The following is a 17,920-nucleotide window of genomic DNA, read 5'->3' as shown; positions in this document are numbered from 1 at the left end:
CCATGGAATACCATAATAATAAAAACAAATATTTGACTTTGTAAAGCAATAATTTAGTTCTTTAGAAAAGTATTAACTGTTATGTTGCAAGCTCTCCTCTAATTAAGTCTATTTCCTTCTACTCTCCGCAACACATGTAATATGCTAACGTTGCTGCATTTTTGCGTCTACATCTTCACCGATTGAGTCCACACCCAATGCTTAGTCTTTATGATAGCATATAGTCAGAGAACTTTTTTAAAAATAAATATACTTACTGTAACCGAAATATATCTTCGAGCAAAGCACTGAGAATGAAAAATACATCATAAATCTTGCTACTTTCAACTCCGTATCACTTTTAGTATTCTGCATAAGTTGCGAGGAATCATGAGACTTAAATATTTTTAGATTATTCTCATTCATTTGCGGTTGTAGGATGCGGGGACCATAAATTTTAAGATCGTCCCCACCGTCATCGTCGTCCTCTTCCTTCCTGTTGAACCAAGTGTAATCCCGCACAAAAACTTCCTTCCACTTTGCTAACATTTTAGTCCGCCTACTCTACCCAAACATAAACAACGCCAAACCTCTGGGGGTACGCTGCACTCGAGGGGCCTTCTATTTACAGATCGCAGTTATCGATGAAACAATCGACTTAGTGTGGATTTATTTTGCTGTACAAATTAACTATTTACTGAAAATACTGTATTTTAGAGAGTGCATCAATATTGAATTTATGTAACAAATATGTCATGAAAAGAATAAAAATATTGAGGTAAATATTTAATTTGCAGAAGCCGGATGCTTGAACAGATTTTCCATTTTTGAAATATAATGATTGGTGATATTTTCCTTTCATAGTGATTGCGTGCGAGTTTAATTTCATCTGTAATCTACATACCACGTAGACAACGAGGTTACATCAAGTATAGCCGCGGGTTCCTTCCACTCTGATTAGTGATTACTGATTACTATTATTCACAATATGGAAGAATACTGCCGCACTGCGAGCGATGCACAGTCTTCTCACCAACCTTTTTCGTAGCATACCAATGAAATAACCGCCAATATGTACTATTTGAACAGCAGTGAATAAAACAGCTTAGTTTATTATTTACGGGTGGTAAATATTCATACCAATGAATCAGGAGAAAAAAATTATATGCTGATTCTAGTGGTACATACATCTCTCATTGTTATTTAAAGGGTTAGTCGGATTAGACTTTTCTACAAGAATATAGACATTTTTGTAGATTGGGTTTGTACTTAGGTCGTTGTAATTTTCTGCGATTCTTAGTGCACAATCAGAATTAGGATTTAGGTTCCTGGCTATTCAGTGAAATGATTGCCATTATAATCTGTTTTTATTTGTGTGGGCGTGCGAACGATTGATAAAGCCGTCTCGTCAAAACATCGATTTTGTGTTGCTGACTCCCACTCTGCGATGTGCGTGTGCGTGACATACGAGATGCGTTGCTCCTGGGTGTAGGAGTAACTGAAGGAAAGTAAAGCCAGTGCACATCACAGACGTCAGTACAACTGGTGTTCGGTTATCAGCGGGAAGTGATGGCTACGCAAGATGAGGTTGGAATTGGTGATTTCGTCCTTTTGGACGAAATCACCATGGAAACTTTTATGGAAAACCTTAAAAGAAGGTATGGTATTAAACGTCAAATAAATTAACCGAAATATGTGCATCTTACTTAGTCAGTCAGTTAGTTTGGAAGAGAGGGCGTGGTTTACACCAGTTTCAACAATTTATTGATGATGCGCTATGTTTATATGATTTCGAATTGAAAAAACAAAGGATATCCTCAGACAAAGGAGCATGTGAATGACGAATATATCCTTCGGCAAAGATTTTTTTCCTGTCAAGGTTTCTTTTGTATGAGTCACAGTAAGGCGAGTATTATTCATTCAAATGACATCACCACAGCGGATGAAGAGCCGCCTAAAAGGCAATCGTCACAAATTTCTACCCCACGGTTCTTTGCGTTTACAGCCTGACTGACAAAAAACTTGTGAGCTATACACTTACGAGGACAAGCGCTCATCGTGAAATTTCTTTCTCTGATAAAAACTAGCGACGATAATAACGCGACTGTGTGCAAAAATTAACTTTTAAATAAGATTTACACCATTATCGTTGTCAGATCATTTTTCTAGGGGGAAAACCTAACGTTTTTGTTGCATTTCAACCCAGAGGAAATATTTTGACGCTGGTCATTTCGAGTAAAGAACTGCATACTATCCTTGTTACCTTAATATGTGTAATTTGCAAGGCGACAGCAGGTAGAACCTATGCCATTGATGTTGTTGTTAGAAAATAAGGAAGGGTAAAGTATCTCTTTCTATGAAAACTATATAAATCCAACGTCAGATGTTATTTTACTGATCGTATGCCATAGACACTCATTGACTTGTTAACCTTGATTCGAAAAAGGATACAAAAGTTTAAAATAATGCGTGTTAAACATATTTACAAATGTATTATTTCAAGTAGGCCTAGTTTGAAGATACATGTTACCTCAGAAATCGTGTCAATTGTTTGCTATGCCACCTGACAAACAGAATATAATTGACTCTTGCACAGTGATTATGTACACAGCCCAATGTAGTTATCAAATTTTGTGTAACTGCCAGTATGAAATTTCAACTATAGCATCCTAGATTTGTTGTATGGTTACTGCCAGTTAATAGGAATTATGCCACACCAATTTCAGTTGAGACTGTAAAGGTCTTGCAGCGAAGCAATTCATTGGGGCTACTTAATAAGCAAATTTCTATGAACGCATAAGTTGTCACTCTTTTTTTTTTTTTTTAAATAAAATACTAACTTATAGAAAATTCTTTATTTGCAACCAGTTACAATTCACTGTGTATATATGGCAAATATTAGTGTGAACAAATTCCCAGACTTCTTTAAATGTTTCCATAGTTCGAGAGATGAATTGGAACACAAAAAAATAAAGGGCATTCAGGAAGCGATGCCATATGAAGTCGGTAAAGTTATTGAGGGTAGAGTTCCAATGTAAGACAGAAGGAACCTGTGAATTTGTTGCAGAATAACATCAGATCATCACTGCTTCTAAAAAATGGAACAGTTCTGTAATCATTGTAGTCCATGACAAAAAAACCAAAGAAGTTTCAGTCTGTTAGCTTAATGTGGAAGTTATTCACTGAAGTTATCACCAACTGCTAGAAAAAAAAATATTACATTTAATTCAAGTATGGAACAAGCTGCCTTAAAAATAGATATTGCAGTATGAACTTTAAAACTGTGAACAAGATTAAAGAATGCTGAAACAAGTGTGAATTACTATTAAGTCTTAAATTCATCGATTTTTAGAAGCTTTTGACTCCGTTTCAACAACATCTTTAAAATGGCCCTCCAGAAACAACACGTTGAGTAGTGTACTGAATAATGTAAGCCAGTTCTGCAGCTTACATCAGAGTTCATCAGAATATTGGAAAATTTAGAACTGAAGGAAGGAGTCATACAGGGATATAAAACTATCTTAACTATTTTCGGCCATCCTAGAGGATGTTTTCAGATCCTTAAATTGCAAAAATGAAGGAAAATTTTGTAATAGATCATATCTGAAGCATCTGTGTTTTGTGGAATGGCATTGTACTATTTGTCTCAAGTGCAGATAAATGTCAAGAATGAATGGAAAAACTCAATTGCAAAAGGTCTGAAAGGAGGCCTCGAAGAAGAAGAAGAAGAAGAAGAAAAAGAAAAAGAAAAAGATAAAATGTGTAACCAGCCATAGGTACCATTCCAAAAGTGTGTAGCAGGCCCTACTATCCAACACACATTTTCAAGGTGCTTCTTCCAGATTTTATGGCTGTTAATGGCAAAGTGCAGGTTTTCAAATATAAGTTTACAATTTTCTCTTTGTATTCCATGCAATATACTTTCTTTGATTACAGGGATGTAATTTACTGAAATGAGTGGAATAGTAGACAGTAGTCTTCATTTGAGTATAGGGTGGTTATAATTAAATTTTCGATACTTGAGCCAATGCAGATGTAAAACTATTTACTGCATGAGTACTCAACATTTTATGAATAATGTTCGGACTGTGCGCTGCAGGATTTGCATTGTTAGTAGTGTTGGTGTCATGATACTGGTATGGCAATGTCGGAGGAACTTGGACTCCAAGCAGCAAGGACATGCAGCATGAATGGCACACATTACTATGATCTGCTTCGCCAACATGTGATGCCTTCTCTTTGTGAAAGACATGCTTTGGACTCAGTTGTTTTGATGCATGGTGGAGCTTCACCTCACACTGCTTGCGAGGTTACCCAGTTACTCAGTAACACATATGGAGAAAACCAAATCATGGCCAATCATTCCAAACCACAATGTCACCATAACCACCAGATATGAACCTGTACTCCTTCTGGCTGTGGAGTTGCCTGAAAGACAAAGTTTACCAATGGGACACAAACATATGTTGGAGGATGAAGATGAGCATAGCAAAAGAGGCAACCAAAATCTCATCCAAGATCTTAATGGGCAGCAGTAGAGCAGTCTCTAGGGTGGTTCAAGGTTGTCATTGATGCAGATGGTCATCACATTTAGCAACACAGTTTGTAACGTGGAATGTAAACAAGATACACAATTTACAAATGTTACCCTCTCATGTGGAAATTCATGTGCATTTCATAGTGCAAACACAATAATGCCGATTTTCTATTGTTTCACATATTCATAGGAAAATTGACTGTATGCATTTGTACATGTCCTGATCACTCTTATCTTTATCTCATGATCCTTATAAAGATGTACTATAATGTCTGCAAAATTCTCACACAATCTTTCTGAATATTGCTTCTCTAAAATTATGCAACTGAGATCAGTGAGAACATTATCGCCTTCTTTGTGCTGAAGTTCTCTGAGCATCTGTGATCCACTATTGTACTAAAAAATCAAACAATGGAAAATCCAGAATGGAATAACAACAATATTATGAAAAGGAAAGCTTGTTACTCTCCATATGGAGGAGATGTTGAATCATAACAGACAGTGACAACAAAAAGACTGCTATACATTTAAGCTTCTGTCCAAAAGGCCATCTTTTAAAGTAGAAACCAAGCACACATTCATGCTAGCAGAACACACACATTTAATCACTGTCCTTGTCTACTGGGGCCAGACTGCGAGCAACTACACATGACTGGAGAAGCATTTAGTGGGTTGTGGGGGTAAGGAGGAGGCTGGGGCATGCAGGGGGAGTATATCACTGTAGAGGTGGGAGAGGGTGTAGTGCTGCTTGTGGGAGCATGCAGAGGTCTAGTGGGGACAGGATAGGGCAGCTAGGTGTAGTCGTGATGTTTGAGGGGGAGAAGGAGAGTGGAAAAGGAGAGAAGTAGAGGGTTGACAGGTAGGGTTCGCGCATACCCCCTGATACAGGCCAGGCCCAGGGAGGGCTAACTACCTTCCCGAATTGCTGATTGGTCCCTCTGTCAGGTATTCGGGAGGTGTTAACATTCACCTAAGACAGGTGTACATCTTTCTGAAGCCGCCCCCCCCCCCCCCCCCCAGTTCCCCAGTTGGAAGGAGTGTGCCATCGGAGACACTGCCAGTCATGGGACATTTTCTCACAATGAGCCAATCATCATCTTTACAGTTAATGTGTACGAAACATAAATGGAATGAGGCTAACGATTCAAAGACCCTCCAAGCTGCACCACATTTCCTTGTAGTTTCACGTACTGAAGACAGTCATTCCTTTGCTACGGTAAATTGGTTTATTATTCAGAAAGATGTTGATGCAATTCCTAGCCTTGTGAAATCCTGCTCTCGTTTATACAGTGACTCTTCGGTATTGGAGACTACTTCTGATTCTCAAGTACAACAACTACTTGCAGCTTCAGTCCTCCATGATTATCCTGCTCATGTCAAGGCCCATTGAACACTGAATTCTTCCTGTGGTGTCATTTACACTAGGCTGTTTAATGGTCTGACCAAGGCAGAAATCCAGTGTACCTCTCTGATCAGGGTTTCACTGCAGTCCATTGGGTGATGGAAAGGTAGATGCCTCTTTAGTGCCTACACCCCCTCTTTTTCTCATTTTTCATGTAGTGATGCTTCCGTCAAAGATCAAAACAGATTGTGACGTTACCACAGTGAGAGTGTACATTCCGAACTTGATGCGCTGCTACCAGTGTCATCGTTATAACCACACTAGAGTTTTGTGTCGACACCCGGCCAAATGTGTAACCTGTGGTAGGGAAGCTCACTAGTGCGATTGTCCGCCTCCTTCTCCCCACTGTGTCAACTGCAATGGCGACCATGCAACCTCCTCCCAAGAGTGTCCTGTGTATCTTGATGTGCGGGCTGCCCAGGAGATCCAGATTAAGGAAAAAGTGCATTACCCAGTTGCTCACAAGTTGTTGGCTAGTTGAAAACCCTGTGGTCTACCATCCGGTACTTACAGTACTATTCTTGCTGCTTCTCACTCCATGAAGGACTGGCCATGCAAACGTGTTACCTCAAATTCAGCACCGCGGTTGTTAAATCGCCCAGTGTCATGGTAGCAACCCCTATTCCTCCTCCAGGTGTGCAACAATCCACCATACTTTCGCCTCACGGGGTGAATTCACCTGCTACACAACCAGCAGGCTGGTAAGGACAGAAGGAATACTTCCACGAAGAATTCCTACGTCCCTCCAGCCACCCAACATCTGAGTCTCCCTCTGCCAACCAGAAAGTCTCCAAGAAGTTAAACAAAGGCAAACTGTGTTCTCCTTCACCGACTCGGAGATCCTCTTCAATGGTGTCGCCACATGATACCTTGCCTGGTCGACGTCCACGTTGCTGGTGCGCACCGCCAACCATTTCTCTGCCCTGGACTCCGCAGACCGACAGAAGGAGAATACAGACGCCTCTGTAGATCTTGTGGAGCAGGATTCTCCAGCCTTTGTTCCCTTTAGCAGTGTGTCTTTGAAGGCTGGCACTCAGCAACTGCTGAGGCAACAACACTTCATTTTCTCCCTCCTCCCGCTTCCTTGCCATGACTCTCCTCCAATGGAACGTTCACAGCTTTTGATCCAACAAAGAGGAATTTTAGCTGCTCTTAGAGTTGCAGCGTCTGCTTGTTCTCTGCCTCCAGGAAACAAAATTGCATCCTCACGACCATTTTGAGTTACTGGAATTCTTCCCGGTCTGCTTTGACCTTCCCCCGAGGACAGCATTCCGTCCCAGGGGGGTCATGCTGCTCATCCAGAATGATGTTCATACTCAACCCATCTCCCTGACTATCCATCTTCAAGCTGTTATGGTTCACCTTTTCCTTCCTTTCTTTCCCCTTTTCCCTTTGTACCATTTACATCCCTCTGTCATTTGGTGCCACCAGGGTAGACTTCCTCAAGCTTATTGGGCAACTCCCTTGCCCCTTTCTGCTGCTCGGAGACTTTAATGCGCTCTCCCAGAACCTGTCTGAGAGATGCCCTCTTTGCTGACCTCAATCAATTTAACCTCACCTGACTTAACATGGGATCACGCACATTCCTTTCAGACTCCACACATCCCTATTTGCATTTGGACCTCTCCTTCTGCACTGCCCAGCTCGCCCATCGTCTCGAATGATCCATTCTCTCTGGCATGTACTCAAGTGACAATTTTCTATGTGCTATCCATTTGCTGACTCCTACCTCACCTATGTGCACACGCAAATGGCAGCCTTCTAAGACCACTGACTGGCAACTTTCGACAAACCTGATATCCCCAGTTGTGATGACCAGGTAGAATATCTTACGAGTGTTATCCTTACCACCGCAAAACATGCTATTCCCCGCACTTCCTCTTTACCGCACCATGTCCTGGTCCTTTGGGGGACTGAGGCATACTGTGATGCCATTTTTGTGCGGAGACATGCTCTTCGCGTTTTTAACCATCGTCCTGCATTCATTATAAACAGTTGCATGCATAGTATCGTCATTCTGTGTAGCAAAGAAACTAACTGGATTCCATTTACTAGTTCTTTTAACGGTTCCACTCTCTCTACCACTGTGTGGGCCAACTTCCGATGGCTCTATGGGACTGAGGGCCGTTCCCCAATTTTCAGCCTGACGGTAGCAGACGATGTCATAGTGGACCCTGTTGCTATCTCCAACACATTGGGCCGCTATTTTGTGGAGATTTCAAGCTCCTCCCATTATTACCCTGCTTTCCTCTATCGGAAATGAGTGGAAGAGGCTCAGGTGATACCCTTCTCTTCTCAGAATTGTGAATGCTACAATGCCACCTGTACTATGAAGGAGCTAGATCATCCTCTCGCTTCCTCCCGATCCTCCGCCCCAGTGCTGGACGATGTTCACATTCAGATGTTGCAGAACCTCTCTCTTGTGGGCAAGCACTTTCTCCTTCATACGTAGAATCGTATCTCGGCAGAGGGCACGTTTCCCATACGCTGTCATACCCGTGCCTAAGCCTGGTAAGGACAAACATTTTCCTTCTAGTTACCATCCCATTTCTCTCACCAGCTGTGTTTGCAAGATGATGGAATGTATGACTCTTGCCTGGCTGGTATGGTGGCTCAAGTCTCGTAATTTACTGACAACTGCACGGTGTGGATTTCGAGTGCGCCATTCTGTTGACCACCTCATCACCTCGTCAACCCATGTCATGAATGGTTTTCTGCAGAAATACCAGACTGTGGCTGTGTTTTTCGAAGGTATGTGTGGGTTCTGCCTTGTTGGACACCTTTATCAAGGAAAACGGTGTGCCTCAGGGTTCCATGGTGAGTGTTGTACTCTTTGCTGTCTCTGTTAACCCTATTGTGGCCTGTTTTTTGCCTCCATTTTCGTTGATGATTTTGCCACCTGTTGCAGTTGTTCATGGACTTGTTTCATTGAGCAGCGTCTTCAGCAATGTCTCGGTCATCTTTACACATGGAGCATCATCAATAGTTTTTACTTTTCCACTGACAAAAATGTTTGTATGAATTTCTGCCAGTGCAATAGGTTTCTTTGACCATCTTTACATCTGGGGCCTGTTGCTCTCTCTTTCATTGAAACTACGAAGTTCCTGGGACTCATGCTCAATAGGAAACTTTCTTGGTCCTCCGATGTGTCTTACCTGGCTGCCCACTGTATGCGGTCCCTCATTGTCCTAAGTGTCCTCAGTGGTACTGCCTGGGGAGTGGATCCGACCACCCTCCTCCATTTGTACCGGACCCTTGTCCGTTCGAAGCTAGACTATGGGTGTTTCGTTTATGCAATTGCACATCTGTCCATCTTACGCCATCACAGTACAATCCTCCTTTGTGGCATCCATTTGGCCACTGGTGCCTTTTACACTCACCCGGTTGAGAGACTGTATGCATAAGCTACCGAACTACCTGTGTCATACCACCATGACTTCCTCCTCAGCAGTTGCACATGCCGTTTGTCTGCCAAGCCTGGCCACCCATCCTATGACTCCTCCTTCGAGAGCCCTTTGATCGCCAGTACGGGGCGTGTCCCTCTTCTCTGTTACCTCTTGGAGTTTGCTTTCGGCTCTTGCTCCAGCAGTTTAACTTCACACTACCTGCCACTTTCTTGATGGGTATGAACCCTTCACCACCTTGGCTTTGTGAGGCAGCCAATGTTCATCTTGGCCTTAATTCACTTCCTAAGGACACTACTCGAGCCTCGTTGTATCACCATAAGTTTCACAAACTTTGCATGAACTTCATGATAGTACCTTTGCGTCCACTGGTGACTCTCGGACTGACTTGGTGTTGAGTGTGCCTTTGTCAGTGGCACTGACATTTTTCCGTTTCGTATTCTGGAACACTGCTCAGTATTTACAGCAGAGTTCTTCGCATTGTATCAGGCCATGCAGTACATTCAGAGACACAGGCTTTTCAATTGCGTTATATGCTCCATCGCTCTCAGTGCTGTTTAGAGCCTCTGTGTGCTGTACACTGTCCATCCCTTGGTGCATCAGGTCCAGGAAAGCTGTCACTTGCTCACTCTTGATGGAGCCATTGTGATGTTTATGTGGGTTCCTGGTCACATTGGTCTGATGGAAAACGAGGCCGCTGATGCTGCTCCCAAGCTAACTTCGCCCACTAATTCTTCCATTCGCTCCGATGATCTCTCTGTTGCTGTCTGTCAGCAGGTGATGTCACTTTGGCATCACCACTGGTCCTCCCTTCATGGGAATAAGCTCTGTGAAATTAATCCTCTCCCAGCAGCTTGGATGACCCTCCTCTCAGCACTGTTGCTCTGAGGAGATCTTTTTAGCTAGGGTGCGTATTGTCACTGTCTTCTCAGCCGTTGCCATACGTTGAGTGGTGCTCCCCCATCACTTTGCGCTAATTACTCTCAACCTTTGATGGTTCACCATTTCCTGAGGGAATGTCCTTTTTTTTTAACCACTTATGTTCCAATTTATGTTTACTGGCTGTTTTAGCAAATGATGGGTGGACTGTCAACCACGTTTTATTTTTTACCTGTTGTAGCAATATGGTGAAGTACGTTTAATCTTTATTTCTCTGTGGCATATTTTATGGATCTTTTTCCAAATTATGTTTTTAGCTATCTTTTCTTTTGTCGATTGGGCTTAACGTGTGGTCACTTTTAACTTCTTTTTTTTTTTTTTTTTGTTCTGCAGTACTAACATAGGCGAGTATGACCCTCGTTGTTTTTGCGCCCTAAAACAGAACATGTCAGGCCTATCAACCACTATCAATACCTCCACTTCAACAGCAGACACCCATTCCATACCAAGAAGTCACTTCCATACAACCTAGCCACCTGTGACCATCGCCTCTGTAGTGACGAGCATACCTCTCTAAATATACCAAGGGTCTCACTGAGACCTTCACAGACTGAATTGCCCTCCCAATCTTGCGTGGGAACAGATCTCCTGTGCCTTGTCTGTGCAGTCACCTACCACTTCCCACATTTCTGCCATCCGGGCAAAAAGGAGCACTCCCCTCGCGACTTGGTACCACCAAGGACTTGAGCAAACTGAATCAGGTTCTCTGTCAGGGTTTTGACTAACCTTGTAATGTCCTGAAATGAGGAATATCCTACCTACCATCATTCCCATCCCTCTCGCAGTAGTATACTGCTACTCACTGAACCTATGCATTATTCTTGTCTGTCTCTACTCCGCACCTGCTCCCAATCCTTTGCCTCATGACTCATACCGTGCAATAGACCTATATGCAGTACCTGCCCATACAGCCTCCCATCACCACCATATACTCCACTCCAGTCACAGGCAAAACCTATCACATCAAAGGCAGGGCTACCTGCGAAAGCAGTCATGTGATCTGCAAACTAAGCTGCAACCATTGTGCTGCTTTCTGTGTGGGCATGAAAGCCAACAAGCTGTCTGTCCTAATTATAAGGCATAAACTTTCTCACAATTCATGTAACATTCCAAGCTATTATGCTATGTTCGAATGGATTTCGCGTTTAAAGCCAACTTTTTGTCCCCATCTGCAGGGGACATTTTCAAGGGGTATCGTAGCTTCTTTGAGCATCCAATTCACATCCTGGCTCGCTACTGACTGCAGCAAAATTTGCTTTATGCGTGCTTCTACGATGTGGTGTGATGTCAAATGTTCTGACTACCGAATTGCAGTTGGTCGTCATTGACTGCCGTTGTCTGCTGTTGCTATCAAACCCTGGTGGAAGAGTGGTACACATCTCATTCAGCACCAGGATTTGCTCCCCAAATAGCAAAACTCCTTTACTACTTTAAGTGTCTCATTTCCTAATCTAATACCCTCAACATCACCCGACTTAATTCGACTAAATTCCATTATCCTCGTTTTGCTTTTGTTGATGTTCATCTTATATCCTCCCTTCAAGACACCATCCATTCCGTTCAACTGCTCTTCCAAGTCCTTTGCTGTGTCTGACAGAATTACAATGTCATCGGCGAACCTCAAAGTTTTTATTTCTTCTCCATGGATTTTAATACCTACTCCGAATTTTTCTTTTGTTTCCTTTACTGCTTGCTCAATATACAGATTGAATAACATCGGGGAGAGGCTACAACCCTGTCTCACTCCTTTCCCAACCACTGCTTCCCTTTCATGCCCCTCGACTCTTATAACTGCCATCTGGTTTCTGTACAAATTGTAAATAGCCTCTGGTACATAGGTGATACATTTGTTTTGTAGAGGCGTGGCAGAGAGGAACTAGCTTGTTTCCACAAGCTCAGTGGGATTAATGCGAAGATTCAGTTTACCATGGAGGAGGAGGCAGGCGTAAGATTAAATTTTCCTGATGTGCTAGTTATCAAGAAGTAAGATGTTAGCCTAGGCCACACATTTTACTTAAAGCCCATGCACATAGACCATTACCTACACCATGATTCAAATAACCATGCACATGAAAATGAGACATCATAAAAACATTAGCTATGAACCAGAGCTGCTTTATGCAGAATTAAAACATCTCATCAATGCAATGTTCAGAAATGGTTGTTTGTCTGCTGAAGTAAAAAGAGCATTTAAGACCAATGTGCATAAATCATAGTGATGTGCAAGCGCCTGTGAAATCAAAAGTTTTCCTGCCTTTCATTAAGGACTGCAAAAGAAAAAAAAAATCATTGCAGGAATCTGCAGACCCACCTAGAAGATGCAAGAGCATCTGAAATTGGTCAAGGATGCACGCAAACTGCTGGAAAAGCAGGAATTTATAGGATTCCGATGTAAAACGCCCTATAGATTTCAGTAGGAAGGAGAGGACGTGAAATTGAATGGCATTTGGAACCCAGTACTGAAGATGATGTCTTCCACCTTTGGATGATAGCAACAGCAGACAATGGAAGTTGATAACAGCCAATAGCACTCGGATATTCAAACCATATGACATCACACCTCATTGTGAAAGCACATGTACAGAGAATTTTGCTGCAATCAGTAGTGAGCCAGGGTGTGAATCACACACTGAAAGAAGTTATGATCCCCCTTGAAAATGTCCTCTGCAGATGGGGACGAAACATTGGGTTTAAATGTGAAATCCATTTGACTGGCGTAATAGCTTGGAACATTTTATTAATTGTGAAGCTGTCTGTCTGCATGAATGGCCACTGACAAACTATGACCAAGAGACAGCTGGACAACCCAGTTGCTGAACATATGCCCAACATGTGCTTCACTTCAATGACTGTTTCACAGGTTGTACAATCTGGATCCTTCCTACCAATACCAGCTTTTCCAAAATTTGTAGGTGGGAACTCTCCCATCAATATATCTAATATTCCTGTAACCCTCTGGTTTCAACCTTTGCTAGCAGTCCCTTGACCCCATCATATCCCTGCATGCTCCCACAAACAGCACTACAACCTCCCACACCCCTACCTTGTTTTCTCTTCCCTCCCAACCCCAGCCTCCTCCTTACCCCCACCACCAGTGGATTATTTCTCCCATCAGGCCCAGATGCTTGCAGTCTGGCCTCAGTGGTGAAGTGTGCATGAGTTGTGCTTGCGTGAATCTGTGTGTATTTTCTGCTTTAGAAGAAGGCCTTTTGGCTGAAAGCTTACATGTGTAGATGAATGGGTTATGCTAATCTGTTACATTTCTAAATTCATTCAATATTTGCTGTAGTGCCTTTTTAATAACACCTCGAAACTTGGGGGCAGTGTAGTAGAATTGGTCAAGCAGGTGTCCTGCGTGCCTTTTCTTTTACAGGTGAACAGAGCTTTTTCAGAACTCTTTTATTAAACTGAAATCTGCTATAACCATATACGTACCCCTTGGATATGTGCCACTGCACCAGGTCACCATATCATGACACACTGAATATTCCACCAATGGCAACTGCGCAGGCCAGTCACCAGAGACCACCTGTGGTGGGCCATATGACTTGTGCCCATGGTACACCATATGCCGTGCTGTCTGCTGGAGCCCTCCTCTTTATAAGCACAGTGCAGCAGGCACTCACTCTCATATTGTGTTCCTACTTATTATGAGCAACTGCTTATATCACTACCAGGATTGTTTCTATGTTTATATCTACGTTCTCAACTGTGGTTCGCATGTATAATAAAATTTGGTTCATTATGATTGTGCTGTTGTTCGTGTCTTAGAGTACAGTACAATTACTGACAAGTGTCGTGGTCACCTCTGCATGCTCAGTCTATTTGGCTGGTCCTGTGGTTCCTATGTCTACGGAGTGCTCCAGTCTCTCCTCAAACAGCAGCAGGCTCTTACAGTTGCTATTATGAACTTGTCAGCCACATTGACTGTGGAGGCTTCCATGCGTACCTGCCACCCTTTTCCCCAAATGATGATGAAGCCATGAAAGGCTGGGAGGCTTATGAGACGTGGCTTTGGCAACACTGCCACGCTTTGTCGCTGATAAGACATGCATAAGGCTTTGTTCTTTTCTTGGATTTCTCCTTGGGTCTACCAGTTGTTGTGCTAGTTAGCCCCACTCCAGCAACCTTTGAGACTTGTGTTTGACAAAAAGTGTAAGTTTTTGTCAGATTATTACTGCAAATGCATGTATGTCATTGCAGAGTGTGTAGAGTTGTGTAATTATCCTACTGGGCTTGGGTGGCTGAACTCCACACCCGTCAGTCAGTCAGTTTGTTACAGATACCACTCATGATTTCTATGCTGATTCTATGGCCCATGATGCCGTCATTCACTTGGCTCCTGACAAAGAGGTGCATCAATGTGCATTACAGTGTGAGGCTCTAATCTTTGGCTAAAGTCTTTCGAGGTATCTCTGCTCGTGATCAGGTTGAGGCTTGGTCCCCTCAGGGCCTCAGCATTCGTTTGCTGTGTATGGGCTTGGTGACCCCAGGGATCCTTAGCTGGGGATTGGTAAGTGCCACCAGTCCTGTGTCACCGTAAGCTCTGGGCATGCTTCAGCGACCACCGTTCAGCATGGTAGTGGGACCTTGTGTGTCACAGGGAACAGGGATCTTGGCTTGACCACCCAGATCGCGAGGATGGTGCAAACTTCTACCAAGAAAACCCTCTATTTCATGGTGTGCTGCACATTAATGAGGTGCATGGTTATTGAGTTGGACTGTCGCTAGCTGGCAACCTCTGGGAAACCTACCACACCTCAGATGTATAAGGCTTACCTAGGCACTTGGGACTCTATGTGGGCTTTTATTTCCCTAGCTGCTCATGGGACCAGCATGGATCCTTTGAAATATTCTCTTCCTCCTCCCAACAGAAAAGGTGGCCTGCTGATAGCTACCAAAACCCAAACAAGAGGGCTCGTGTAGACAGTCCTCCAGACTTAGGCTTTACACAGTATCTGTCAGTATTAACATAACACATGCTGGTCACCAGAATGTGTTTCTTAGAATTAAACGGAAAGAAGGGAGCTTTGAGAAAGTTTCACCATTTTACACACAAAAAGGATTAGAGGGAATCGCTGGAAACTTAAAATCTGTCAAGCACTTGTGATCGGGACCCTTTTGTTGGAAACATCCAATATCCAAAAAGTGAAGAACATCCAAAAAGCTCAGTGCCTCGGGGAGTATACAGTAGAAAGTGAACAGCACAACACTGTAGCAAAGGTGTTGTGACTTGCAGGGATCTGTTTGACATTCCCCAAGAAGAACTGAAAGCTGTGTAGTCCCAGGAAGGCATTGTTGATGTACAGAACATAATGAAATGGATGGATGGTGATTTCGTTTAATCAGGTTCATTTATACTGACTTTCAGCAGCATGAAACTTCCAGAGAATGTTAAGGCTGGTTTCCTCTGCCGCAGCATATAGTCTTATTTTCCTAAACCGATTCACTTTTTTACATGCCAGCCCTTTAAGCACACCTTCTCAGGTTGTAAGGGAGCAAAAACTTGTGCCAAATGTGATAAGATCACCCATGAAGGTGAAGGTGTTGGCTGTGCATCTCCTCCAAAGTGTGTAAACTGATCTGGTGATCAAACTGTCTGGAGTAGGGACTGCAGTGTCTTTTCTGAAGAAAGGAGGATACAGCAAATTAAAATGACTAAATGTATTTCATATGGAGAGTCCAAAACAATCTATAAGGCCATGAAGCCCCTGAAGCTTGCAACCTCCTTCGTGTCTGATCTTAAACATCCATTTCAGAAGGCTGATGCTGCTACCCAAACAGAGGTTGCTAGTGTCTGCACTAGCACCTGCGTTTGCCAGTGCACTTGTCACTGCTATTCCTTCAAAGCTTACCATCAAAATGTCAGACAAGTCTGTTGTCGCTAATGTTGCAGAGCTCCCTGCACCTCCAAAGGTTCAGTCTGGTCCACCGTCCAGCGGTGCCACTACCATTGCCATTGTTTTGGCTCTGAAGCATACTCAGGGCAAAAAATCAAAGGTCAAACATCCACCGCTGATGGGATCAAGAAGTAAACAGTCCAGTGATGTCGACATCCTATCATCTAACGTTTCTCTTGAATCTTCAGTAGAACTAGCGGAGCTTGATGTCAGACTGGGGCAATCATCTCGCCCAGAGACTGAGTCCCTGCCCATTACGGGCTCCTCTGGCTTAAAAGACAGGGTGAAAGTGCAACCCCATGATAGATAGCTCTTATATTACTGTTGAACATTAAGGGGTTCAGGACACATGTGGGGGAACTGAAACTGCTAGTACAGGAACGCCCTCTGTGCACCAGTGTTTACAAGAAAAACATTTTAAAGCCACTGACACCTCTGCTCTGTACCCTTCGCCGAAAGGATGACCTGACTGAGGACAGAGTCAAGGGAGGTGTTGCTGTGTTTGCCAGAAACATGCATGCTCCTCTCATCTCCCCCTGGCTACAGACCTGCAAGCAGTTGCTGTCGAAATTCAGGGGTGTTGGAGGATCACGGTTTGCTCACTATATCTCCCTCCACAAGATGTGATCAACTCTTGAGACTCTCATAGATCTTGTGGTCCAACTCCGACAGCCTTCTCTCATACTGGGAGACTTCAATGGCCTTCATGTTTTGTGCGGCTCGACCTCTACTTGCCCTCAAGGCCGAGTTTTAGAGAGTCTCATGACCTCTCACGAGCTGTGCATCCTCAACACAGGTACTCACATTCACTTCTGTACTGCTATTGGGTCATTCTCAGCCATTGACCTATCTTTCAGTTCTCCAGCCCTCACAGGCTCTTTCAATGAGAGGTCATTGATGACCTCCATTCCTGTGACCATTTCCCACTCCGCATTCACCTATTGGATGGGGCACTACCTGAAGAGAAGCCACCATCATAAATGGTCATCTAGGTTAGCTGGATGCTGTTTAGCCAGTTACCTGTGTTTGAACATTGCAACCAGAATGGGAGGACCATATCACACAAGTGATCCATCATGCCACTGACTTATCCATCCGAAAATCCTCAGGTCATCTTAGGAAGCAACCTGTATCTTGTTGGACCAATGAGTGCCGTTCAGCCATATGGAACAGGTGTGTGGCTCTTTGACGATTTAAAAACCACCCTATAGCAGACGACTTCATAGCCTTTCGAGTCGTGAGAGCAAAAGCCCGTCTGTTTAAGGAGAGCAAGAAAAGGTCATGGCAAGCATTTCTGGACACTATCAATCGTTCCACTTGTTCTACAAAAGTATGGGAAGCCATCAGGAGGATTTCTGGTTAACACAATCATTCACTAATAGCAGCAGTGCAGACACAGGGATGCCTCCAAACAGTGCCCAGAGATATTGCTCAGACCTGGACACTATCAATCGCTCCACTTGCTCTACAAAAGTATGGGAAGCCATCAGGAGGATTTCTGGTTAACACAGTCGTTCACCAATAGCAGCAGTGCTGACACAGGGATGCCTCCAGACAGCGCCCAGAGATATCACTCAGACCTGATGGAGAATTTTGCACAAACTACTGCAAATGCCAGCTGGGATCCAGTGTTTCGTCACCACCGTGTGACTGTAGACTATTCAGCAACTTTCCTACATAGTCATCACTGTATTGGTATATTTTTTACTACCAGTAAGGTGTACGATACTACTTGGATACACTGTAGTCTCGCACAAAT

The 17,920-nt window shown here is 43.4% G+C and overlaps 2 protein-coding genes across 3 annotated transcripts in view; one reads left to right on the top strand and one right to left on the bottom strand.

Annotated features, from left to right (window-relative positions):
- The window catches only part of LOC126251541 (uncharacterized), a 60,675-nt gene extending 60,083 nt beyond the window's left edge, over positions 1-592 (bottom strand). For both annotated transcript variants that reach the window (XM_049952048.1, XM_049952049.1), the window contains exon 1: positions 258-592. In XM_049952048.1, coding sequence (XP_049808005.1) covers positions 258-528 — 271 coding nt within the window. In that variant the 5' untranslated portion in view covers positions 529-592. The remainder of the gene's footprint in view (positions 1-257) is intronic.
- An 884-nt stretch (positions 593-1,476) lies between these two features.
- Positions 1,477-17,920, top strand: part of LOC126251468 (unconventional myosin ID) — a 156,002-nt gene continuing 139,558 nt past the window's right edge. Inside the window, exon 1 of the mRNA XM_049951907.1 lies at positions 1,477-1,637. Within this exon, the coding sequence (XP_049807864.1) occupies positions 1,549-1,637 (89 nt within the window). The 5' untranslated portion in view covers positions 1,477-1,548. The remainder of the gene's footprint in view (positions 1,638-17,920) is intronic.

The sequence above is a fragment of the Schistocerca nitens genome, chromosome 4, assembly GCF_023898315.1.
Source record: "Schistocerca nitens isolate TAMUIC-IGC-003100 chromosome 4, iqSchNite1.1, whole genome shotgun sequence".
Lineage (NCBI taxonomy): Eukaryota > Metazoa > Arthropoda > Insecta > Orthoptera > Acrididae > Schistocerca > Schistocerca nitens.
The sequence above is the reverse complement of the archived record's forward strand: the minus strand, read 5'-3'. Positions and strand labels throughout refer to the sequence as shown.